The 25,050-nt window shown below is 35.9% G+C and overlaps 1 protein-coding gene across 1 annotated transcript in view; it reads right to left on the bottom strand.

Moving 5' to 3' along the window:
• IARS2 (isoleucyl-tRNA synthetase 2, mitochondrial) overlaps nucleotides 1-25,050 on the bottom strand; it is a 69,044-nt gene that overhangs the window by 22,021 nt on the left and 21,973 nt on the right. The window contains exons 3-12 of the mRNA XM_082670435.1: nucleotides 19,161-19,320; nucleotides 17,398-17,546; nucleotides 17,265-17,314; nucleotides 17,075-17,184; nucleotides 16,897-16,987; nucleotides 16,164-16,279; nucleotides 12,934-13,103; nucleotides 12,110-12,200; nucleotides 10,653-10,804; nucleotides 8,428-8,588 (exon numbers count right to left, since the gene is read on the bottom strand). Of these exons, the coding sequence (XP_082526561.1) occupies nucleotides 8,428-8,588; nucleotides 10,653-10,804; nucleotides 12,110-12,200; nucleotides 12,934-13,103; nucleotides 16,164-16,279; nucleotides 16,897-16,987; nucleotides 17,075-17,184; nucleotides 17,265-17,314; nucleotides 17,398-17,546; nucleotides 19,161-19,320 (1,250 nt within the window). The remainder of the gene's footprint in view (nucleotides 1-8,427; nucleotides 8,589-10,652; nucleotides 10,805-12,109; nucleotides 12,201-12,933; nucleotides 13,104-16,163; nucleotides 16,280-16,896; nucleotides 16,988-17,074; nucleotides 17,185-17,264; nucleotides 17,315-17,397; nucleotides 17,547-19,160; nucleotides 19,321-25,050) is intronic.

Genomic DNA, 25,050 nt, shown 5'->3' with positions numbered 1-25,050 from the left:
AGAACAAAATAATGCCATTTGCAGCAACATGGATGGACCTAGAGATTATCATACTAAGTGAAGTAAGTCAGACAGAGAAAGGCTAATACCACGTGATACCACTTATATGTGGAACCTCAAATATGACACAAATGAATTTACCTATGAAACAGAAACACACTCACAGAGAACAGACTTGTGGTTGCCAAAGGGGAGAGGGTGGATGGATTAGGAGTCTGGGATTAGCAGATGCAAACTATTACATACAGAATGGATAACCAACAAGGTCCTACTGTATAGCACAGGGAACTATATTCAATACCCTGTGATAAACCATAATGGAAAAGAATATGAAAAAGAATTCAGTGTGATACACTGAATCACTCTGCTGTTCAGTAGAAATTAACACAACATTGTAAATCAACTATACTTCAATAAAATAAATTAAAAAAAAAAAAAAAAGAACATGGACTCCAGAGCCAGACAGCTTTCATTTAATTCCTGGCTCTATAACTTACTAGCTATGTGACCCTAGGCAAAGCACTCAACGTTTCCGTACCTTGGTTTGCAAAATGCATATAATAACAGTATCATTAATAGAGCTATTATGGATATGAATTGAGCTTATATGTAAAATGCCTAGAACAGTGTCTGGCACATATTAATAGGTATTATATAAGCATTAGCTATTATTTAAACTGATTCTTTTGGGGTTTTTTTGGCCTTGCCACGCAGCATGTAGGATCTTAGTTCCCCGACCAGAGATCAAACCTTGTGCTCTGCATTGGGAGCACAGAGTCTTAACCACTGGACTGCCAGCGAAGTCCCATAAACTGATTCTTTGAAGTCAGGAAACTTAAGACAGTTAATTTTGTTAACCAGTTACCAAAACACATATCCATATTAATATTTAGAGATTAAAGTATATACACTAAAGCGAACTTTCCAATTATCCTCTTTTCTACCACACTCCATTAATGTAAGTAACTAAAAATGTAGGTCTATGAGAGTCGATGGAAATGGAAGGAGGAGTGGATAGGAAAAGTTCTAAGTTCTTAATCTGGATCTGCTTCTTATTAATCATGACTATGTATGGCAAATCACTGAACCTCTCTGGGTCTGATAATTCAGATAAAATGAAGTGTTTATGAAAAATTGTTGTGGGAAGCAAAAATCAAATGGGCATTTAAATTAAATATGCTCTACAAATTGATATCCAAAATACCTAAGTTGATTACACTATGAAGGACAGAATGAAAAAGTATAATGCTACCACATCTATTCTGAAGAAATTATGAACAATAAGAATGTTTAAATGGGCACAAGTCCATATTTCTAATACAGTCACACATTTCAGATGGACTTTAACAATAAAGATAAACTTTTGTGACAAGAGACCATAAAAACTTTGCGCAATAACAACCTAGTTATATGACAATATTTAGTTACATATTACTATTTTAATAGTTTGCACAGAACATTTTATCAGTTAAGAAAATATGAATATACTGTAATAGAAAATCTGAATAAACCTAATGCTATTACTCTTAGAACTAAAAAAAAGACAGATACTAGCAAAGTACATTTATACACATATATCATACCAATTATGAAATTTTCACTAAAAAAAGATTCTAAATATGAGTGTCATTTTTATTTTGCCCTTTTTTTTTTTTGGCCGCTTCATGCGGCATGTGGGATCTTAGTTCCCTGACCAGGGACTAAACCCATGCCCCCTGCATTGGAAGCTCAGAGTCTTAACCACTGGACTGCCAGGGAAGTCCCCTCATTCTGCCTTTCTATCTTTACAATGTTATCATTAGATTGTAATTTTCGGTAAATAGTAAAATAAAAACAGTGAAGCACCTTTAAATGTGTTGGAAAGAAACAGATAAAAAAATACAAACATAAAGGAAAATCATTCAAATTTCATATTAATTTAGAAAATAAGGTAGAGACGTTAAGAATAATATTATTATTAATCAAAATAAAAGCATTGGGCTTCCCTGGTGGCGCAGTGGTTGAGAGTCCGCCTGCCGATGCAGGGGACACGGGTTCGTGCCCCGGTCCGGGAAGATCCCACATGCCGCGGAGCGGCTGGGCCCGTGAGCCACGGCCACTGAGGCTGCACGTTTGGAGCCTGTGCTCCGCAACGGGAGAGGCCACAACAGTGAGATGCCCGCATACCACAAAAAATAAATAAATAAATAAAAGCATTTATGTGTATACCACAAATTATATACACACATTTATGTGTATAATTTTAAAAGGACTTTACAAGCACTCTCTAATTGGATTCATAAAAAAACATATTTATAGCTAAACTGACAGATAAACTGTTCTGTGCCTTGGGGTTCCTTAAATCATGAGCCTAATAAGCAAGTAACACAACTAAAAGCCAGGCCTCGAAACTGTCTCTCCTAAATCACGGCTTGATTCTGCTTTTACTTCTCCATTCAGCCTTTCTAACTCATTTATGAAGACAAACACTGTATCTGTGAACTCACACTCCCCTTCTCTGGGGTTTGCTAAGCAAAGGCAAAAAGACTCTTATTACCCATGTGTAATGAAAGCGTGAACCAGAAACCAAGTCAGGGCAGCAGGGAGTCTCGGGAGATTAGTGTGCTGACAGAGCAGGCACCAAGTCCAAAGAGCAGAGGCTATCTGCAACTTATTAGATACTGACAGGAATACATCATTTTTTTTTTCTGAGCTTCAGTTTCTATGAACATTCGGAAAAGCTGGGAGAAGAAAGGCTATGTGAAAAATTTTATTCTTAAAAAAGTCCTAACATTGTAGTCAGTAACCTTAACAACTGTAGATGATACTTACGTATCTGTTTCACAACGCCTGATTCAACTCTAATGAAACTAAGTTCTTTTTTATATCGCTAAATAGCAGATAAATTCAATGAAGTTTCAGAATTATATTTTAAGTATTACTTAACTATATTCAAGTATCTTAGAGAGTCTGTAACTAAAAATACCCAACAGCAAAGAAAGATTCCAATTTTGCAGCTGGCATGTTATTAAGGCAACTATAAAATCCTACCAAGTTTAGTCAACCAGCTCTAGTCTAACTAAAGTTGAAGTTTTAATTGCTACATTTTCTTATAAAGATATAGGTTGTTCACTTAGATATACAATATAATATTTCAATATGAGAAGAAATTTAATCTTGTATTATATACACCTTATTTGCAAATATACTTTTTAACTCATAAAGGTCTCTTATTTCAGTGAGGAGGAAAGTTTGGTTTTGTTTTTTTTAGTTTACCTAAATAATACTTACTAAAAATGGCATAACCATACAATGTTAACTGCACCAATGAAAATAATCCTGTAGTAGCTTTTAAAAATCTAGTTTCAAAAAGGCTGTCATAAATAAAACTACATACTACTAAAAATATGACTCATTATATTTGTGTCCCTTCTGACATATACAGATGAATTTGGACCCCCAAAAAATGTTTTTTCCAGTGTATCGAAAAGAAATATGAAACATTTTAAAGAGGGGAGAGAAGCAGCTCTGCTTCATTAATAGACCAATTCCTACTAATATTTAGAGCAAGACTTGCTTCCTTTCTTTTTATTGTGAAATATAAAAATATGATGTACTAAATATACTTTAATGGGCATTATCTTCTGTAACTTAATTCTATTTTGAGATCTTAGACAACTATACTACTTAAGTTTTTAAAAACAGGAAAATAAAGACTACTCAGACTATAAAAACTGAATAAAATTTATGACAAATAAGAATGCAGATTTCAAAGACAAAAACATTCTCACAATCCAAACAAATCAAAATTTAAGTGCACGGAATTGGTATCACTAAGTGAAAACTTTCTTCTGACTTGTACTCTGGTGGTCTGAATGCTCCTAAAAATATTGTGGCAGAGTTTTAAAAATAAAATTTGCAATAAAAAAACACATATAACCTCCAAACTTGAGGTAACTATAGTAGATTGCAAAATAAAGATAAATTTAACATTCAAACAAAATCTGAAAAGATAATTTCGATAAAATATACAAGTAAATGCTGCACAAGTGCTCAAAAGATACTCATTATAGCACCAGCAAAAATTTAGAAACAGCCAAATGTCAGGATGGGCTACATTTATTTGATTTTCATACACAACCATTAAGAGCTAAGCTACCATTTTTAATGGCTACCTATTCATTCTTCCAGAATTGACTTTAATTATTTCTTCTTTTTCATATAATTACGTTTCTTTATAAACAACTGTATTAGACATCCTTACAGATAGATAGATAGATAGATATATATATATATACACACACATATATCTTTGTACAAGAGATGTTAGTCCTTTTGTTTCCTTCGGATAAATACTTAGAAGTGTAATTTTTTATTACAAAACTGAGATGGTGATTTAAAAAGTTTTAAGACAATTTTATGGGCATTTCTAGTGATATTAAATATTCTTCCAAAACACACAAGTAGTCAAAATTTGTCTTTTGAAATGTAAGAATTCCCCCCTTTGTTAATTATACCCTATACTTAACACAAACACACAGTTAACTTATAACCTAAAGATGGTATAAATTACTGTTGATAAAAGTGGGTGAAACCACTTATCACTACATAATCTCTATGCTTCCATCTTAATGCTGTATTTCATAAAGCAGTAAGTCCATCATAAAACTTTGTACTTTACGCAACGGCCTTATCTAAACACACGCATTATGTGTCCTTCTTAGGTTTCAATCCATGAAAATCCGCTAGGTAGTACCAGCCACTATAACACCAACCAATCATTCTAAACTTTGCTATCAACTGGGCTGAAGCTTATTTAACGTGTTACCAGAAATTAAACAGCATTAAGATTGCTACGTAATGAACAAACTGTTGCTGTCGTTTCATTTTCCTGTATTTCGTCTTTATAAAAGCCAAAATATTAAGGACTATAATATTCTTTTCTTCTGGAAGTTACTGGAATAAGAATGAGGTAAGAGGCTAAATCTTTCATATTTATTTACTAAGTTTAATTCTAGAACACAATGAAATGTGGGGGAGCTCTATTTTTAATTTAATTCTATACTTATGTTTTGAAGATGACAGGAAACAATTTTGGAGAAATTTTTATTTGATGAACATTATCAAACTTTTTCACCAAAAAGTCATTATTATTAACATGAGCAAAAATTTGAGGTAGCTAAAGCTAACACCCAAACTTGAAAATCCTTGCCTGCTTCTAGTGAATTTCTCACAATTTCCAGAATTTGGGGGCTAAGTTTCCTAAATGCATGTTAACTATTGCATTAATACTCTTAAATTGATTAAATGGTCTGAAATGAAAGCAATTTAACTAACAACCTCTTTTCCTTCCTAGGTGGCAAATGTTTCTACATTTTATCTTTTTTATGCTAAAAAGTATTTGTTTTATTAATTAGTAATAGATTTCCACCTAAATTATAAAGGCATTATATTACAGATTAAGAAAAATGATCAATGATGTTAAAGTCAAAAATGGAATTATTTCTTGAGAAAATACAAAGTGCAAATGAGAACATTAATTCAAATAAAAATTAAACATCAGAGTTTCAAATCTACCCATCTCTCAGCTTATTCAGAACATGGATAAATCAAGATTTTCTTCTGTGAAACTAGTATCCTTAAGAGAGAATTTATAGACTTTCATCAAGAAAAGCAGAAAGGGGCTTCCCTGGTGGCGCAGTGGTTGAGAGTCCGCCTGTCGATGCAGGGGACACAGGTTTGCGCCCCGGTCCAGGAAGATCCCACATGCCGCAGAGCGGCTGGGCCCGTGAGCCATGGCCGCTGAGCCTGCGCGTCCAGAGCCTGTGCTCCGCAACGGGAGAGGCCACAACAGTGAGAGGCCAGCGTACCGCGAAAAAAAAAAAAAAAGGAAACTTCTGATCTGCTTAATGGGGTCATCAACTGTAACAGCAACTCCATGTGGACTGTGCACCAATTTCCAGTGGAGATGCTGTTACTTTTGATGGCTACCAACTCACTTCAATGTAGAGGCGTATTCAAGAAAGACAAAAAAAATTATGGTCACTTGAGTCTCATTTGATTAAGGAGGAAAAAAAAGACAGCCTTTCATGCCGTCTTTAAAAACTGACAAAGAATTAACATCCATTTTTAAAAATTAACTGTTATGTCACTTAAAGGACCAAAAATGGAAGAGGATTAGAGTCATTATTCAGAAATGGTGTACAGGAAAATGACCTATGAATTGACAGACAGTATGGTTGTTTGTCTGTCATTTCTGTAGGCCAATATTCTGTATATCTCTGCGACTTCAGCATCAGAAATCAACTACACCATGCAAGCAACACAACGGCAGATGCACAGAAAAGAATCTGTTACATACCATGTAAATGTATTGACTGTAAATAAAACATAAATGATACCTAAAGAAAATCTGCTTCTGTTTCTCTGACAAAGCTCACATTTATTTCACCTAGGTCACTGACCAATCGATCTATGTACCATTTTATTGTAGTGATTAAATAATGGTCAAATAAACCAGCTTGCTCTACTTACTAATACGTACATTGGTCCACTTGAATCACTTCAAGGAAACACCCTAAAAATCCTGCTCTCTAAATATGGAAAAGAATGAGGAACAATGGCAGCGTCTTATAAAGGTTTCCTTAAAAGAAAACTCTCCAGTGTGGAATTTTAAGCAATTCTTGTGTAAACTTATCTCAACTTTAATTCTTAGTAGGGGAAATAAGATATTAGTTTTTATGTGATCAAGCTCTAAATTTTAAGAACAACATATGCAACAATATTTAGGCCAAACAGTCTTAGCTCCAAGTTGTAATAATATTGCAATAGCCTTAAAATCACTTCCTGGTCTCTAACCTCTAGTTTCTTTTCCTAAAACATACCATGACTCTTCATGCCTACTTAAAAGTTTAAATTCCTTAGCCTGGTATTTAAGACTCACTTCAATTTGCCCCAATCAATCTTTCTTAAGTGTTTATCTTTCTGTTCCCCTCACACAACCTGCAGCCCCATTATGGTTCCTGTAAACATGCTATGTTTTCCCCACTCTGGGTCCTCAGCTCCTAATCCCACTACCTTCCCCCATTTGCCACCTAATCCTCCAGGCCCTACTCAAATGCCATATCCTTTATAACTGAAGCAAATGAGCTGTTTTAGGGTTCAATATTTGTTCAAGGCAGAGCCTTTAGTTCTTCCCTCTGAACCATGTTGCCATAAGGTGTCAGCCATAAGGTGAAGCAGTGATACAAGGAACATTTCAAAGTGAAAAGGAACCTTCACACCAAGGATACTAAGAACTAACTAATACTGGCTAAAGGTAATTTAAAAAAAAAAAACCAACAGTGTAGTCAACAATTTAAAAAAAACCTAAAATGCATATATTCACAAAAGTACCACCTAAAGAAATACTAATAATGTTGACAATGAAAAGCAGAACCTTTTTACAAAAATGATGATGAACCCCAAGGTAGGACATTCAACTCTGTCATCTCTCCATTACTTAAATTCTCCATTACTTGCTGGCGTCCATGCCTTCAAAACTCTCACTAAATCCTCAACTGATGAAATGTGAAAATACTTACCAAAACACAGTCAAACTCTTTGCTCATGGTCTAGAATAACTTAGTAAAATGTCCAAAACAAAATTACTCCAAAAAAAATGATAACCCAGGATGTATTCGCAAAAGAAATGATTAATATTCCCCTTTCCACATCTGTTAATAACAGCAACAATACTGAGAGCCACCTTAATTTACTAGAAGATAAACTAGCTAGATTATCACCTCATCAAGAGCAGGGACCATGTCAGTCTTGTTTACTGCCTCAAAAAAGGGTCTAGTATATGATTAGGGAAAACAATCTTCTTTTTACTGTATAAGCTTTTCTACTCTGAATTGTTCACTAGGTTCATGTATTATCTTTCCAAATTAAAAAAAAAAATTAAGGAAAAAAGAAATAACTAGGAATGTAATCATCACTAGAGTTAGTTATGTGCATTCAATTATATTATAGTTTCTTAAATTACCTATACAATTACCTAATGCCATTTCTACTGAGAGGGAGCGTAGACTCGGAGTGAAAGACTGACACTAATTCCCGAAGAAAAATCACATACTGGGCTCCACCACTCAACACTGCTTATCTCTGGGCTCCTGACACCTTATCCCAGCACAGGGCACAGTCAGGGATAATGAATTCTCATAGGAAAATATTCACAGTCTTTGCTTCTACGTATCAATACTGAAAAAATAATCCAGTGTTTGTTAAAATTTCATCCATCTGAAAGGATCTTTCTGAAATTTATATTTTACTCCCCTCAAAAAAGATAGCTATTTTAGAATATTTTATTTAACATATATCAAGAGTTTTCAATAGTCCACTATTTTTCCATTTTTGAAGAAAATACAACTCACTTTAAAATGTTGAAAATTTTAGAAAGAGTTCTACCTGTTGATCAAGAATTCATCTTTTGTCTTATGATGAAACACAGGAATTGGAACACCCCAAACTCTTTGCCTTGATATACACCAATATGGCCGCCTGTCCATCATTTCAACCATGGCATTCAGTGCTGATCCAGGAATAAATTTCACTTTTTTTAACAATTCCTGCAATTGATTCACAAATCAAGTTCAGTGAGAGAAAGCAGAACAAATTTTCTAGAACTGCCATTATTTATCCTAATACAGTTCTTTATTTTAGAGGTTTATAGTCATTTACATGCCCCCTTCCCCCACCAAAAAGAAACTAATCTAAAAACACCATAGATTTCAGAGCAAATGAGACAATGTTAAAATAGGACCACAAATGATCTAATAAATAACATCCAGAGCAGACTTCACCTTTGGAGGATGTGACAAGAAATTTTATACTAATTTCCAAGCACCCTAGATCAAAACTGGTAATAACAGGTTTAGTAGAAGTATTATACTTTATTAAACTACAGTTAAAATCAATTCAAACTTGATTTCAATAATTCTTCTTTAAATGCTTAAGAAATAAGCTACTATCTTAGGTGGACAAACAAGGACTGCAATGTAACCTAATTTTACATAGTATGGTTTACAACATAGAAAACACTTTCTCAAAATAAGTTACTTCCTATTTACTGGCTGTCTCTCAAGAACTCTCCTTCCCTCCACCTCCCGCCTCCAAAAGTTGTAAACTACTAGCATTTGCTTTCATTCGTTAATTACCAAGAAAAGAATTGTATAGCAAAAATGTTTAAAAATATCCGTAAGTGAAAATATAACTTCATTTTAAAAAGTCTCAAAGAAAGTCTCTCTACCCATCGATAAAAGCATTTTTACATTTTTAGAGCATGTTTAAACAGTTTCCTCGCTTACCTGAACCACCAGAAATCCCCTCCCCCAAAGCCCTTTGTAGCACCACCCACTAGTAGAAAGGCAACATTCGCAATTTATTTTGATTAAAAATTGAAACGTGATACTGACTTGATATTTGATTTTGTTAAGGAATAACTATTATTTTTTTAAGGTGGTAAAAATGGCATTAAAATTATGTTTTAATTTTAAATGTCAGATATACATGATGAAATATTTATGGAAAACATAATGCCTTTTAAGTTGCTTTAAAATAATCCAATGGGTAGGAAGTGTAGATAATGGGTAGGGATGCAGATAAAAATAAAATTGGCAAAAAGGTGATTATTGTTGAAGGTGGGTGATGGAAACATGGCAGTACATTATTCTCTCTATTTCTGTGAGGAACAACTGGAAATTTTCTATAAAGAAGTTAAAAAAAAATATGGCTTCAGCGTATTGCATCAGCATCAGACTCAGATGTTCTGCAACAAAAATCCGTGCAGAGCTGAAAGTTACAAATTGTAACATTTACAGGTAAGAAAAACAGCCTTCACAGAAATGTAAAAAACAGAAGAAAACAAAGAAACGGTCCATAGCACAGTTATCCACTCTACATGAATGCAGAAAGCATAAATTGCTTGCATAGCTTTGGCATGGACCCCAAATTGCCATGTCAACAAATGAACCAACTAATATTAGCAACGTTACATGCAAGCTGTAAAGCAAAATATCTGTATACTCAGCCTGGTTACCAAATATATATTTGAGTTCTTTCATTTAATAGAATCAAGTTGTTCATGAGATATACACACACACAGATACATAAACGTATTGAATGAAAGAGCTCAAATATATATTAATATTTAAAATGCCAGTTATAAAATATTTATTAACTCAAAAGAAATAGCTTTTCAAATGAACTGCAATTTCAATTTTAAGGAAGCAAAGAGTTTTAAAAGAGTTTTGCTGAATGCCCACTATGTGCCAGACACTGTTCTGGGAACTTTTATTCACTTATCTTGTGAGGTAGGCATTATTATCACTTTTATACAGATGAGGAAACTGAGGTTCTGAGAGGTTAAACAATTTGCTGAACTGAAGTCCTAATTCTATGCTATTTTCACTACACTGGGCAGGAAATTAGAGCAACTTAAACTCTTTAAGCATGTATAATGAAGGGATGGAAACCCAAGGTCCTTCCAGATCTAAAATTCTACAAGTTTATGAAACCAAATAATAATAGCATTAATCCCTTCTACTCCCAAAACCCTACCCCAACCTCACAGGTAAACCTTTCATACTGAGGGAATGATAAACCCAGCCCTTACAGTAGGATGCCTTTTATACCTTGGCTGTAGTCTTAATATCCGTGATATTTACAAACCACTGCTTGCTGGCACGAATAACTACTGGTTTCTTAGTCCTCCAGTCATAGGGATAGCTGTGTACCAATTTTTCCTTTTTCAACAAATTCTTTGCAGCCTGAAGCATCTTTATAACTTAAAAAACAATTAATAACAATTTACATTAGACACAATTAAAAAGCACTATGAAAATCCTAATAACTCTCTAAACTCCCAGGGAGTACTAAATCTGGGCCAACAGGTGACAGTAAGAGTAGCCATCTACCAGGTAGCAAAGGCATAATCTGGGAATCTCCAGGCAATAAAAGCAGAAACTGTAAAACCTTAATCAGACTCCAAATTATGCCATTCCCATGGCTCTTCTTTTCAAAGATGACAGAATACATCTAGAATTCTACATCTCAAATTCAGAGTCACAATCTTTCATACTATGAATCTTAAAATGGTCTCCAGGTAATCCAGAAGAAACCAGGTATACTGAGTTGAATTCTGTCCCCCCAAAAGATAGGTTCAAGTCCTGGCCCCTAGTACTTGTGAATGTGACCTTATTTGGAAATAGGGTCTTTGTAGATGTAATCTGCAATTAAGATGAGGTCACACTGGATTAGAGTGGGCCCTAATTCCAATGCCTGGTGTCCTTCTAAGAAGAAAGGACACACAGAGACACACAGAGCAAAGAAGAACATGTTATAATAGAGGCAGACTGGAGTGATACAGCTATAAACCAAAGAATGCCAAGGATTACCAGGAGCCACCAGAAGCCAGGAAGAGGCAAACATGAATTTTTCCATAGAGCTTTCAGAGGGAGCAGAGCCTGGCCAACACCTTTGATTTCAGACTTCTTGCCTCCAGAACTGTGAGAGAATAAGTTTCTGTTGTTTTAAGCCACCAAATTTATGGTAATTTGTGACAGGAGCCCTAGAAAATTAATATACCAGATCTAATTAGCCTTAGTCTTAGTGTGGGCAAAGAAAGGTTTTCATAGTACCTGGTCCTTGGATCCATATTTATAGAAAGGCAGAAAGAAAACTCAAGACTGGAGGACCCCTAAAATTGTTGATACATCAACTATCCTATATGTATCAGTGATATAAGGGTTACAAACGGAGTGCGAGTGTCTGATTCACAGTCAGCATCTAGTCCCAAGGTTGATTTCATCCTTCCACAAAACTAACACTGCTGATGACTATCTTTATAGTCCTAAAATAACATCACTCTCTGTTGACTGCCTTGATTTGCTTAAACAAGTAGAGCAACTTCAAAGCAAAAGATGAAAAAGTGCCAAACTCCATTTTAAACCATGTGGCAAAATAAAATATAAATAAAATATAATTTTAGCTTTTTGTTGAAAGTACAAAATGAGAGAATTGTCAGCAAAGGTTACTTCTGGCTGCTTTTCAGAAAATACATATTTATGATACCAACATAAACAGTACTCACCCGCATCTGTTCCCTCTTCAAGAACAGCTTTGTTTTGCAGTTCAGGACCTGCAGCATCTGTGAAGACTCCATCTTCATTCACTAAACAATCCTAAAAAGAGTCATTTTGAACAATTAAAATAAAGTATCAAGACATTTCATCTTATGACAATATCTAGCAAAGCAGTATACTATATAAAACATCTCATTACAGTCTAGTCTTTCACTACACTGAAAATTTGGATACTACTTATTCAGTCAATCAGAATTTGTGAATTACACATTTAAATCACCAAAGGCAAAATGTATTATTAAAACATACACCTAAAGTTTAATTACAAAAAGTAACAAAATATACTAAAAACCTCAATTTACAGATCTATGGCAGTGTACATACATTGTGACGACTTTGAGACTTGCCTTTAGCTAAATGGAAAAACTTGCTAAGTAACTGACGTGTGTAAAATAAATTTAGAGAAGACTGTTTAGTCTGAAAAAAATTTAAAAACCGGCTCTTTTCAACTATTTAGTAAAACCCACTTGCCATTTTTCAGGGATTGAAAGTAATTTGTCTATGTGACTTAATACTTGGAAAAAAAAAATGCCCCCATTTACTATGCATTCTTCAATTCTAACTCTGTGACAATTTTGTGCTAATTCTGGGAAATCGTTCTCAATTAGTATGAGTTAATAAGGCTTTGGAGGCTTATTGCACAGAAGCATTTCACAACTTAACTACGATGACAAAAATTATTGTTTATTATCAAAAGTAAAGACATTAGTTAGGGTTTATTGCTTTAATTCTTCAAAAGCAATAATTTAAAAGGAAAAAAGAGGAGCAGTACCATGGACAAGTTGTGTTGAGAAGCTACACTGTAATCTTCCATACCATGAGCTGGGGCTGTGTGAACCAACCCTGTTCCTTTTGTCATGGTCACATGACTGGCAGGTAAAAGAGGAGACACCCTCTCAGAAATGAAAGGATGAGCACAAGTACCATTTTCCAAGTCAACACCTGTGCGGAAAGAAAGCCACAATTAAGAATTATTTTAGGGTTTCCCTGGTGGCGCAGTGGTTGAGAGTCTGCCTGCCGATGCAGGGGACACGGGTTCGTGCCCCGGGCCGGGAAGATCCCACATGCCGCAGAGCGGCTGGGCCCGTGAGCCCATGGCCACTAAGCCTGCGCGTCCGGAGCCTGTGCTCCACAGCGGGAGAGGCCACAACAGTGAGAGGCCCGCGTACCGCAAAAAAAAAAAAAAAAAGAATTATTTTATATAGCAATTCTTCTACCTCTTTAAGATTAGCAATAGACATCAGCTGAAAAGAGCAGAATCTGGGATAAGACTGGGCTCAAATTCTGGCTTTCCCTTTTATTTGTTCTGTGACCTTCAGGAATCTATAAAATGTGAACAATTACGGTTCCTACCTCAGAGGTCTGCTGTGAACATAAACTGGGTTAATGCACGTTGAGCATTTTGGGTACTTATCACAATACTTGCCACACTGTAGATGCTTTAAAATATTAGCAATTATTATAAAAAATAGATAATCAAATGAATCCAAAATAACTTCTCTAATTTATGTGCAGTTATGTACCTTTTAGAATAGAGGACAAAAAATTCTAGATCAACACGTCAATGACTAGTACGTTCTAATACTATCTCTGCGGGAACTCGTAGCTTTTCATGTTACCCTAAAAAGGTAAGAGATGATAAATAATACCTGACAGTTACTGGGCACCCACATGTACTAGACTCAACATAAATTCTTACCTCATCTTCATAATACTACAAAGCAGCTAACATTATCCCCAATTTACAAATCAGAAAACAAGAAAATATAGGCCACGAATGAGAAGTATATATATTCCTCTGAAACATGGTGGCTAAAAATGGCAATAATTAATTTTTCACAAAGTAATAATTTGAAACAATAATGCAGTCTAGAAAAATGACCTTTAAATTTAACCTTAATACTTTCAAAAACCCTTTGAGAAGCCACTCAACTTCTGTAACAACATCTAACATGTCAAGGAAGTCTATTAATACCTTTTGCACTTAAAAAAGAGGTGGACTGTGGTTAATAATACTGTGCTGTATATTTGAAAGTTACTAAGGGATTAGATCTTAAAAGTGCTCATCACAACAAAAAAAATTTGCAACTATGTGTGACGATGGATGTTAACTAGACTTATGGTGATCATTTCACAATATATACAAATATTGAATCATTATTTTGAATGCCTGAAACTAATATAATGTTATATATCAATTACATATCAATTTTTTTAAAAAGAAGTGAGAGAGGTGTATGGAGTAAAGAATATACTGGAGCCTCTAAGTTACCTAATGCACCAACAAGGTCCAAAGGGTATTAAATATTAAACATTCTGGAGCTTCTTTCATGCCTTTGGCATTAAAAACCTTTTGATTTTTGTTAAGTTTGTTTAAACCTCTAACTGGTTTATATCTAAAGCAGTGCATTTTGAGGCCTTCCTTACTTTGCTAGACAATCTTTCCATTTTTGAGTGTCTACTCTTGTGATTTTTTTTTTCTTTTGTAAGAAACTCAAAGATATATCATCCCTAAGGATCAAAGGTAATTTTAAACTTCCCTAGATTTCCAGTTATATTTTTTTTAACATCTTTATTGGAGTATAATTGCTTTACAATGGTATGTTAGTTTCTGCTTTATAACAAAGTGAATCAGTTATACATATACATATGTTCTCATATCTCCTCCCTCTTGCGTCTCCCTCCCTCCCACCCTCCCTACCCCACCCCTCTAGGTGGTCACAAAGCACGGAGCTGATCTCCCTGTGCTATGCGGCTGCTTCCCACTAGCTATCTGTTTTACGTTTGGTAGTGTATATATGTCCATGCCACTCTCTTACTTTGTCACAGCTTACCCTTCCCCCTCCCCATATCCTCAAGTCCATTCTCTAGTAGGTCTGTGTCTTTATTCCCGTCTTGCCCCTAGGTTCTTCAGGACCTTTTTTTTTCCCCTGAGACTCCATATATATGTGTTAGCATATGGTATTTGTTTTTCTCTTTCTGACTTGCTTCACTCTGTATGACAGACTCTAGGTCCATCCATCTCATTACAAATAGGTCAATTTCGTTTCTTTTTATGGCTGAGTAATATTCCATTGTATATAGGTGCCACATCTTCTTTATCCATTCATCTGCTGATGTACACTTAGGTTGCTTCCATGTCCTGGCTATTGTACATAGAGCTGCAATGAACATTTTGGTACATGACTCTTTTTGAATTATGGTTTTCTCAGGGTATATGCCCAGTAGTGGGATTGCTGGGTCGTATAGTAGTTCTATTTTGTAGATTTTTAAGGAACCTCCATACTGTTCTCCATAGTGGCTGTATCAATTTACATCCCCACCAACAGTGCAAGAGGGTTCCCTTTTCTCCACACCCTCTCCAACATTTATTGTTTATAGATTTTTTTTGATGATGGCCATTCTGACTGGTATGAGATGATATCTCATTGTAGTTTTGATTTGCATTTCTCTAATGATTAATGATGTTGAGCATTCTTTCATCCATAGTTGTATTTCAAAATCAGCCACTACTTCAGAAGTCCCAAATTATAGCTTACTAAGGATCCTTTTGATAGAAATGCTATCTTGGAAATAACTTTCAGAATTTATTCAACTTCCTTATTAAAATCATATACCCCAAAATAAATGTATTTATTTCCTTCCTTGCTCCCTTCATCAAATCAGATAAAAGTAATTTTCAATAATTTAATTTTGAATAAAATTTTAGAGGGAAATTTGTACATTATATGTTGTACAAAGGGCATCTGTCTAATTTTCCACTGGATATTTGCCAAAAATGTTTTTTTAATCTATTGTGCCTTTGTCAATGTTCACATTTTCTATACTCCTATCATGTTCAATGCATATTCTCCTTCAGTTTAATTAATGTAAAATATATTCTAGAAAGGTAGAGGCCATATCTGTTTTGATTCACAATAAGAAATCTTCAGCAAGGTACTAAACTAAGATCAACCCAATATTTTGATGACTTTGATGGTCAGAATACCTGTAAATCCTTACCAGAAAATGTTGAAATAACCTCAAATGTTGTTTCCAAAGTAGAAGCAACAGATGTTACTTTATCTGCAGCTAAAACGTAGAAGTCTCCAGATTTGGAACACTTCACGACAGCATATCTAAAATAAAATTTTAGGAGTAAATTACTAATGATGAAAAAAGAAAAACCACAGATAACATTTTAAATGTTTTACATTATTTTAGAAAAACTAACTTTAAGATCAAAAAAGTACTATTTTCAAGGGACTTCATTCCTTACATTTCTGTTTTCTTTTCCAAAAAAGGTAGAAATAAGGTCTTAAGTAGAATCCTCTAAAGCTTAATAAAATCTATATGAACTGAAACTTATAATCTTTTTTTTTTTTTTTTTTTTTTTTTTTGGTACGCAGGCCTCTCGTTGTTGTGGCCTCTCCCGTTGCGGAGCACAGGCTCCGGACGCACAGGCTCAGCAGCCATGGCTCACGGGCCTAGCCGCTCCGCGGCATGTGGGATCTTCCTGGACCAGGGCACGAACCCGTGTCCCCTGCAACGGCAGGCGGACTCTCAACCACTGCGCCACCAAGGAAGCCCTATAATCTTTAACCTATATGAACTAAAGCTTAATAAAATCTATATGAACTAAGTTATAATTCACTAATTTTAAAAGGATAATAAGGATTAAATAAGATCAAAATAATGCTAAAAATAGAATTGATCCTATTTGTGAATAAAACAAAAATTGCAATAATATACCTACTTTGATTCTGGCATATAACAAACAGCCTGATTGGCTGGAATTGTCCAAGGCTGGGTGGTCCAGACTAAGAAACTAACAGGAGATGAACCATCTGTGAAAATAAAATTTCAAATATGCTAGCAAATCAAATGTTATAATTCCATAACTTTAATAAACTCAAGCAACAGATAAATCTTACCTATAAGAGATGCCAACTTAGGAGAAGGTTTCAAGAGAGGAAATTTTACATATACTGAGCAACTGACATGCTCTGGATTATATTCAAGTTCTGCTTCAGCCAATGCAGTCCTAAGGTTTAAAAATATTAAACATAAATATTTGGAACCCTCACAAAATTCTCCCCTTGAATACCAAAAAGACATAAATACCTTGATGAGGGAGACCAAAACACAGGTTTATAAGATCGATAAATCAAGCCCTATAAAAGACAAAGAAAAATGAAAGCTGGAATTCTGTAACACATATTTTAACATACTCAAAGAAAAAAAAAACTTTTATTACCTTATCATACATTTCATAGAAAATTCTCAACTGTCTGGCTTCATATCTTCCATCAAATGTATAGTAGCAATTATTCCAATCTGCCATTATTCCCCAACGAATAAATGCCGATTTCTGTTTCTCAATTGCTGCCTTGGCGAATGATCTAGCTAAAAACAATAAAGAAACAAAAAGCTTTTGAAAACAAATTAATTCAAATTCTTAAACGTGGTTTAGCATGTATCTCTCTAAATGCACGTACTGTACACAATTTAGACTATAAAAATTTTTAATAGGAAAATTATCTGAAAGTTAAAGTGTTCAGAAGATACCTACAACAAATTCTAAAATTAACTAAAATTTCAAAAGTTAAAATTTTGTTACCATCTCCTCTATTATTGAGAGATCATACAATGGCCTTACTTTTAGAAAAAATAAACTGGAAAAGTTATTCTTCATATTTCTCAGTTTAAGAAAAGGTCAGAGAACAATTCTTATTTCATTATATATACACACAAACAAAATTAACCAGTACAACCAATAATACTCTTTCATAAGGAAGTATGAAATCTTCACAATCATATCCAATTATAAAATAGTTTAGGGACTTCCCTGGTGGCACAGTGGTTAAGAATCCCCCTGCCAATGCAGGGGACACAGGTTCGAGCCCTGTTCCAGGAAGATCCTACATGCCATGGAGCAACTAAGCCTGTGTGCCACAACTACTGAGCCTGTGCTCTAGAGCCCATAAGACACAACTACTGAGCCCGAGAGCCACATCTACTGAAGCCCATGTGCCTAGAGCCCGTGGCCTGCAACAAGAGAAGCTGCCACAATAAGAAACCCATGCACCACAACGAAGAGTAGCCCCCGCTCATCGCAACTAGAGAAAGCCCGCACACAGCAGTAAAGACCCAAAGTAGCCAAAAGTAAATAAATAAATAAACACTGAGGAGCCCTTAAAAAAAAAACAAAAACAGTTTAACATATAAGAACAGAAGGGGGACTTCCCTCGTGGCATAGTGGTTAAGAATCCGTCTGCCAATGCAGGGGACACGGGTTCGATCCCTGGTCCAGGAAGACCCCACATGCCGCAGAGCAACTAAGCCCGTGCGCCACAACCACTGAGCCTGCGCTCTAGAGCCCATGAGCCACAACTACTGACCCCTGTGTCACAACTACTGAAGCCTGTGCACCTAGAGCCCGTGCTCCACAACAAGAGAAGCCACCGCAATGAGAAAACCGCGCACAACGAAGAGAAGGCCTGGCTCGTCGCAACTAGCGAAAGCCTGTGTGTAGCAACGAAGACCCAATGCAGCCAAAAAAGTTAATTAATTAAAAAAAAAAGAAAAAGGATAGAAGAGTCCTCCCTGACACATTCTATGGAAGGAAAGGATCAAAAAAAGAGATCTTTCAAAACAATTTTTAATTTAAAATTTACTTTTGGTTTAGCACCTAAAATAGGTCAAGTCCTAGCCAAGAAAGTAAATAAAAACATTGACCAAAATCATAATTTCAACAAAATGTGAAGACTAAAGAACTGAAAAATGTACTTGGATATGTTCACAAATCTTTCCTTCATTTCTGAACATAAGTTCTCATAAAAGTCAATTACACAAAATCTTAATTTTCTTTGACACAAAGTGGTTTCCAACAGATGTCATTATAAGCGAAAAACAATAGCAAAAACCAAAACACAACAGGTGTCTTTGATAAAGCCCTGACTTTTCCAAGGAAGCAGTGTTTACAAATACCATTTTAAAACAGAAATAGAGATTATTTACCTTTCTCTCTAACTTCCATAGCTGAAAGATTCTGAGCTTTTCCACCAAGTTCTGATAATACTTTTATTTCAATGGGTAAGCCATGACAATCCCAGCCTGGCACAAAATGTATTTTGGAACCTCTCATCATATGGTATCGGTTGGCTATATCTTTCAAAATCTGCAAAGATAAAACGATAATCATCATTCACACATAAAGCATGTGGCCTACAATTTATATTCTCTTCTTAATATCATTTTAAAACACTAAGAAAACCTAATTTTAATAAGATTTATATAGAATTATCTATTAAACCTACCAACTCCCTCAAGTTCTACATAAACACAAGAGTAACAAATACCTGATTTTTAAAATGCCATTAACTCCCCCAGAAGGAAGTTGAATTATAAAAGATTCTAAAGTGAAAAACATTACATCCACATTTACTAATCTGTTTGTAAAGTTGGAGTATGCAAATATGCAAACCATACTACCTTTTTAAGAAATGATTTGAGGGCTTCCCTGGTGGCGCAGTGGTTAAGAATCCACCTGCCAATGCAGGGGACACGGGTTTGAGCCCTGGTCCGGGAAGATCCCACATGCCGCGGAGCAACTAAGCCTGTGTGCCACAACTACTGAAGCCCACGCGCCTAGAGCCCGTGCTCTACTACAAGAGAAGCCACTGCAATGAGAAGCCTGCACACTGCAACGCAGAGTAGACCCCACTCGCCACAACTAGAGAAAGCCCATGCACAGCAACGAAGACCCAACGCAGCCATAAATTAATTACTTAATTATTTTAAAAAAGAAATAATTCAAACTTTCTAAATATCAGAGTACAAATTTGCTTTACTCTTTTGAAAAAAATTATTAATGTGAATAATCCAATATTATGTATATTTAGTTAATAAATATCATAGAATCAATGCAGAATTTATAATGCACTCAGAGTATGAAATATCACGGTTAACTTTTGTTTTTTTTTTTTTGGCCACACCTCACGCAGCATGTGGAACTTCCCTGATCAGGGATCAAACCTGAACCCACTGCAGTGGAAGCATGCACGGAATCTTAACCACTGGACCACCAGGGAAGTCCATGGTTAACTCTGTTATTATTAAAACCCTAAATAAAACAATAGACCTCTTCACTTAGTATAGTTCTAGAACTGTTTCTCAGCTCATTTTAGATAGTAGGGGGCAGCAGAGTCTTTTAAAAAATATGTTACCACTAAGAAATGGGGGCGGGCTTCCCCGGTGGCGCAGTGGTTGAGAGTCCGCCTGCCGACGCAGGGGACATGGGTTCGTGCTCCGGTCCAGGAAGATCCCATGTGCCGCAGAGTGGCTGGGCCTGTGAGCCATGGCCGCTGAGCCTGCGCGTCCGGAGCCTGTGCTCCGCAACAGGAGAGGCCACAGCAGTGAGAGGCCCACATACCACAAAAATAAATAAATAAATAAATAAGCAAACAAACAAATAAATAAATAAAAATTAAAAATGGGGGCTCAGGGACTTCCCTGATGGTCCAGTGGTTAGGACTTCGCCATCAATTGCAGGGCGTGCAGGTTTGATCCCTGGTCCGGGAGCTAAGATCCCACATGCCTCTTGGCCAAAAAACCAAAACATAAAACAGAAGCAATATTGTAACAAATTCAATAAAAACTTTAAAATTGGTCCACATCAAAAAATAAAAATCTTAAAAAAATAAAAATAAAAAATGGGGGCTCAAAGACAAAGGACAGATTTGGCTCCAAGCTTAACTCCTTCTTCCCAAAACTGAACAGTGCAGTAGTCCAGAAAAATATTTCTTCCTTTCCATGTCTCTCAAAAGTAGAAAAGATAATACACATTCTTCCCACTCACCCCTTCTTCCACGTAAAAGTCTTTCAAACTTCTTACCAAAGGGCAGGGGGGCCTTGTGATCTGGGTGGTAGTCATACTGCATAAACATTCATCTACTGATATATACTTAAGATCTGTACACTTTATGTTATGTATATTACTTAAATCAATCAATATAAATAACATCCTTCCCACTTATCCCTATTCAAAGTTATTTTATTTATTTAATTATCTGTCCCTTTGTGAGAAAATATAAACTCCTGAAACCAGAGATTCCATCTGTCTTCTTCATCCACAAACTCCAAGCATTTAGAATGGTATGTGGAACTATTCTAAAGTGCTTACTGAATAAAGGAATGCATGCATATATGTTCTAGACTGTGATGTCTTATACAGTAGTCACTAGCCACCAGCAGCTAATGAGCATCAAAACTGACTAGTCTAAATTGAGATGTACTGTAAATATAAAACATATACCAGATTTCCAATACTTAATACCCCAAAAAAGAATGTGAAATATTTCCAACAAAATTTACAATGGCTATATGTTAAAATGATGGCTCAAATATGTTGAGCTAAACATAATATTAAGATTAATTTCATCTATTTCTTCTGAAATATTTTTATGTGGCTACTAAAAAATTTAACTTACCTATGTGGCTCACATTTGTAGCTTGCAACATTTCTACTTTACAGTGCTGCTATCCATCATGTTAACAGAAAGGCATCATTTAAGCTACTTTTAATTAACGAAAATTTTAATTTAATCATGAGCTAGTAATTAACAATGTCCTTAATAAGGAAAGACAGAAGCCTTTATTAGAAGCCTCTAGTAAAAGAAACAGCAGGGATGCAACAGGAATATGTTCCTAATTGCTCAGTATCAAACATTACCCTCCTCCTCTCCAAACAAGTTCCTCCATACTTTAAAAGCCATTTGTCTCTTTTGGTCATGACAGTCCTCTCTGCCCTCATTTCTCCTTTTGTTTTACATTTTCCTATCACAATACTCGTGTATTCCTTTGTTTAACAGACAAATATTTGAATGCCTGCAATGTGCCAAGCACTGTCCTAGGAACCTAGAGTATGGCAGTAAACTGGAGAAACAAGGTCCTTCTTCAGATGGAGGAAGACAGAAGATAAACATATTCACTCACTATGAAGTTAAAAGCATGGCAAAGGGTTTGAAAGAGGCATGTGGCTGGTGGTGGTGGCACTATTTTACAGGGACATCAGTAAGCCTGAAGAGATGACATCTGAACAGAGATATGAAGGAAATGAGGAAGGCAGCCATCTGAACATCCGGGATGTATCCCAAGCAGAGAAAAACAAGCAAAACTATACATGGCACTGTCTGAGGAAGAACAAGAACTGTTCCTCCTCTAGTTCCAAAGTGCCCATGGTCTTGGACAGAGCCTCCAACTAGGCACAGAAGAGACCGTTTTGTGGGGTGCCTCAGTTTTTCAGAGAATTACTCCTCGATCCTTAAGCCATGTGGAGCCTACTGCCCTCCATTCCAGCTCTAAGGGTGAACACATGATCCACTGCAGCCATCAACATATTTTATCCCCAAGTCCAAATTGATTACTTCGGGGATAGACTTGTGACCCCAAACAGGCCAAGTACTTGTGTAAGAACTGTTAGAAAAGAAAGGATGGACGAATGTAAGCCTGAAAATGTTGGGAAATGAGGGGTGGAGGTAAAGGTGAGGGTACAGACATCAAAAGGGGGAAAGGCTGCCTAAGAGTGAAAGTGAGAGAAAGCAACCCCTAATATTATCTGAGTCCCTGGGTGCAGCCATGCACGGAGCTAAAACTACCATTAAAACAGTCAATAAATTCCCTTTTTTGATTAATTCACATAGAGTTGGCTTTTCTATTCCTAGGAACCAAAAGAATCTGGAACAGTAGAGTTTTGTTCTGGACTTTTATTATAACATACAGTCTCATTGAGTGTATTAAAAACAAGAGACTAGGCTATCTTTCTCAAATTAATTTAAAGTGTCTTCACTTAACATATGCAGCAGAAAGTTCCAGAAGAAGAATGGAAAAGTCAGCCTTAAATAATTTAAAATAGAAGAAATGACTTAAAAGCAACAACTTTAAAGCAAAGATAATACCTATTCAAGCTTCTGTGTGGTAAATAACAATATATTAGACTAAAGATTAGTCCAGACACCTGTTTTGTCTTATTGATCTGAACCACAACCAGATAATACTGCAGGATACTCCTAATGGATAGAGCAATTCAGTCCTCAGTCTTCCCCTAAATTTTCTTGACTATTTAAACTCATTAACTTTCCAGATTTACTTTTTATCCATTAAGAACATTTAAAAATTTTTTCTGTAAGTGACGGCCTTCCTTTGCCAGAGAGGTATCAGTGAAAACTAGCTAAAACAGAAAGTTCTAAATAAGATGCCAAATCTCACAATACAGAAAATGCCAAGGTTTCAACAAAAATTCACTCATACCCAAAACCAGGAAGATCTGAAACTGAATAAAAAAAGACAGTCACTAGATAACCAAGACTGAGACGAGAATAACCTGAAAATGACTTTAAAGTAACCATGATAAAAATGCTTAAATGACCAACTGTGAACATACTTGAAAAACATGAAAAAAGAGAAAGCCTCAGCAAAGAGTCAGTAGATATCCAAGAAAAAGTAAATGGAAAACGTTTTTTCTTATATTTGATAGCTCAATTTTACTGAGCTATCAAATGCAAATTTTAAAAGAGAAAATAAGTGAAATAAAAAGTTCTGTAGGGCTTTCCTGGTGGTGCAGGTGGTTGAGAGTCCGCCTGCCGATGCAGGGGACAAGGGTTCATGCCCCGGTCCGGGGGGATCCCACATGCCGCGAAGCGGCTGGGGCCGTGAGCAATGGCCGCTGAGCCTGCGCGTCCGGAGCCTGTGCTCCGCAACAGGAGAGGCAACAACAGTGAGAGGCCCGCGTATCGCAGAAAGAAAGAAAAAAAAAGTTCTGTAGTTGGGCTCAACTACGGAATGGAGGGGAAAAAGGGAAGAACCACTAACCTTGAAGTCAGAACAATAAACGACCCAATCTAAAAAGAAGAGAGAAAAAGGACAGAAAAAAAATATCATGCAGCTGTGGGACTATAACAAAGATTTAACTTTGGTGCCACTGCTGCCCTGAAAGGAGACTTTTTCAGAGCTGAAAAAGGTACACAAAAAAATAATGGCTGAAATCTCCCCAAACTGCCATGAGACATAAACCTACAAATTCAAGAAGCTTAACAAAATCCAGAGGAAAAATCCAAAGAAATCCATGTCAAGACACATAATCATTAAATTTTTGAAAATAAAAATGTCTTGAAAGCAGCTGGAGAAAAATGACATGTTGTTTATTAGGGGAAAAATAATTTAAAAGACAGCAAAGTTTTCATTAAAAAACATGGACGCCAGAAAGAAGTGGAACAATATTTTTCAAGTGCTAAGAAAAAACTAACAATCCAGAATGCTATATACACTGAAAGTATACTTCAAGAATGGAAAGAAATCAAGACACTATCAGATGAAGGAAAACTAAAAGGATATGTGACCAGCAGACCTACCCTAAGGAATGGCTAAAAAAAACTGTCTAAACAGAAAAAAAAACAATAAAGCAAAGATGCTGAAACATCAAGAAGGAAGAAAATGTATGGTAAACAAAAATATGGGTAAATATAATAAACGTTCCATTTCCTCAAGTCATCTAAATTATGTTTCACAGTTGAAAAGATAACTGTCAAACACTGTCTTATATGGACCAAAATACATGCAGAGGAAATATGTAAACCAAGCTAAAAGCAAGGGAAGGAAAAAAGATATAAAGGGACAACATGCTTCTAAATAATCCATGGATCAAAGAACTCTCAAAGGAAATTTTAAAAATACGATAAGATGGGGCTTCCCTGGTGGTGCAGTGGTTGAGGGTCTGCCTGCCGATGCAGAGGACATGGGTTCATGCCCCAGTCCGGGAAGATCCCACATGACGCGGAGCGGCTAGGCCCGTGAGCCATGGCTGCTGAGCCTGCGCGTCCGGAGCCTGTGCTCCGCAACAGGAGAGGCCACA

The sequence above is a fragment of the Grampus griseus genome (genome assembly GCF_964374135.1).
Source record: "Grampus griseus genome assembly, chromosome: 1".
Classification (NCBI taxonomy): Eukaryota; Metazoa; Chordata; class Mammalia; order Artiodactyla; family Delphinidae; genus Grampus; species Grampus griseus.
Note: the sequence above shows the minus strand (reverse complement) of the source record. Positions and strands in the feature narration are given on the sequence as shown.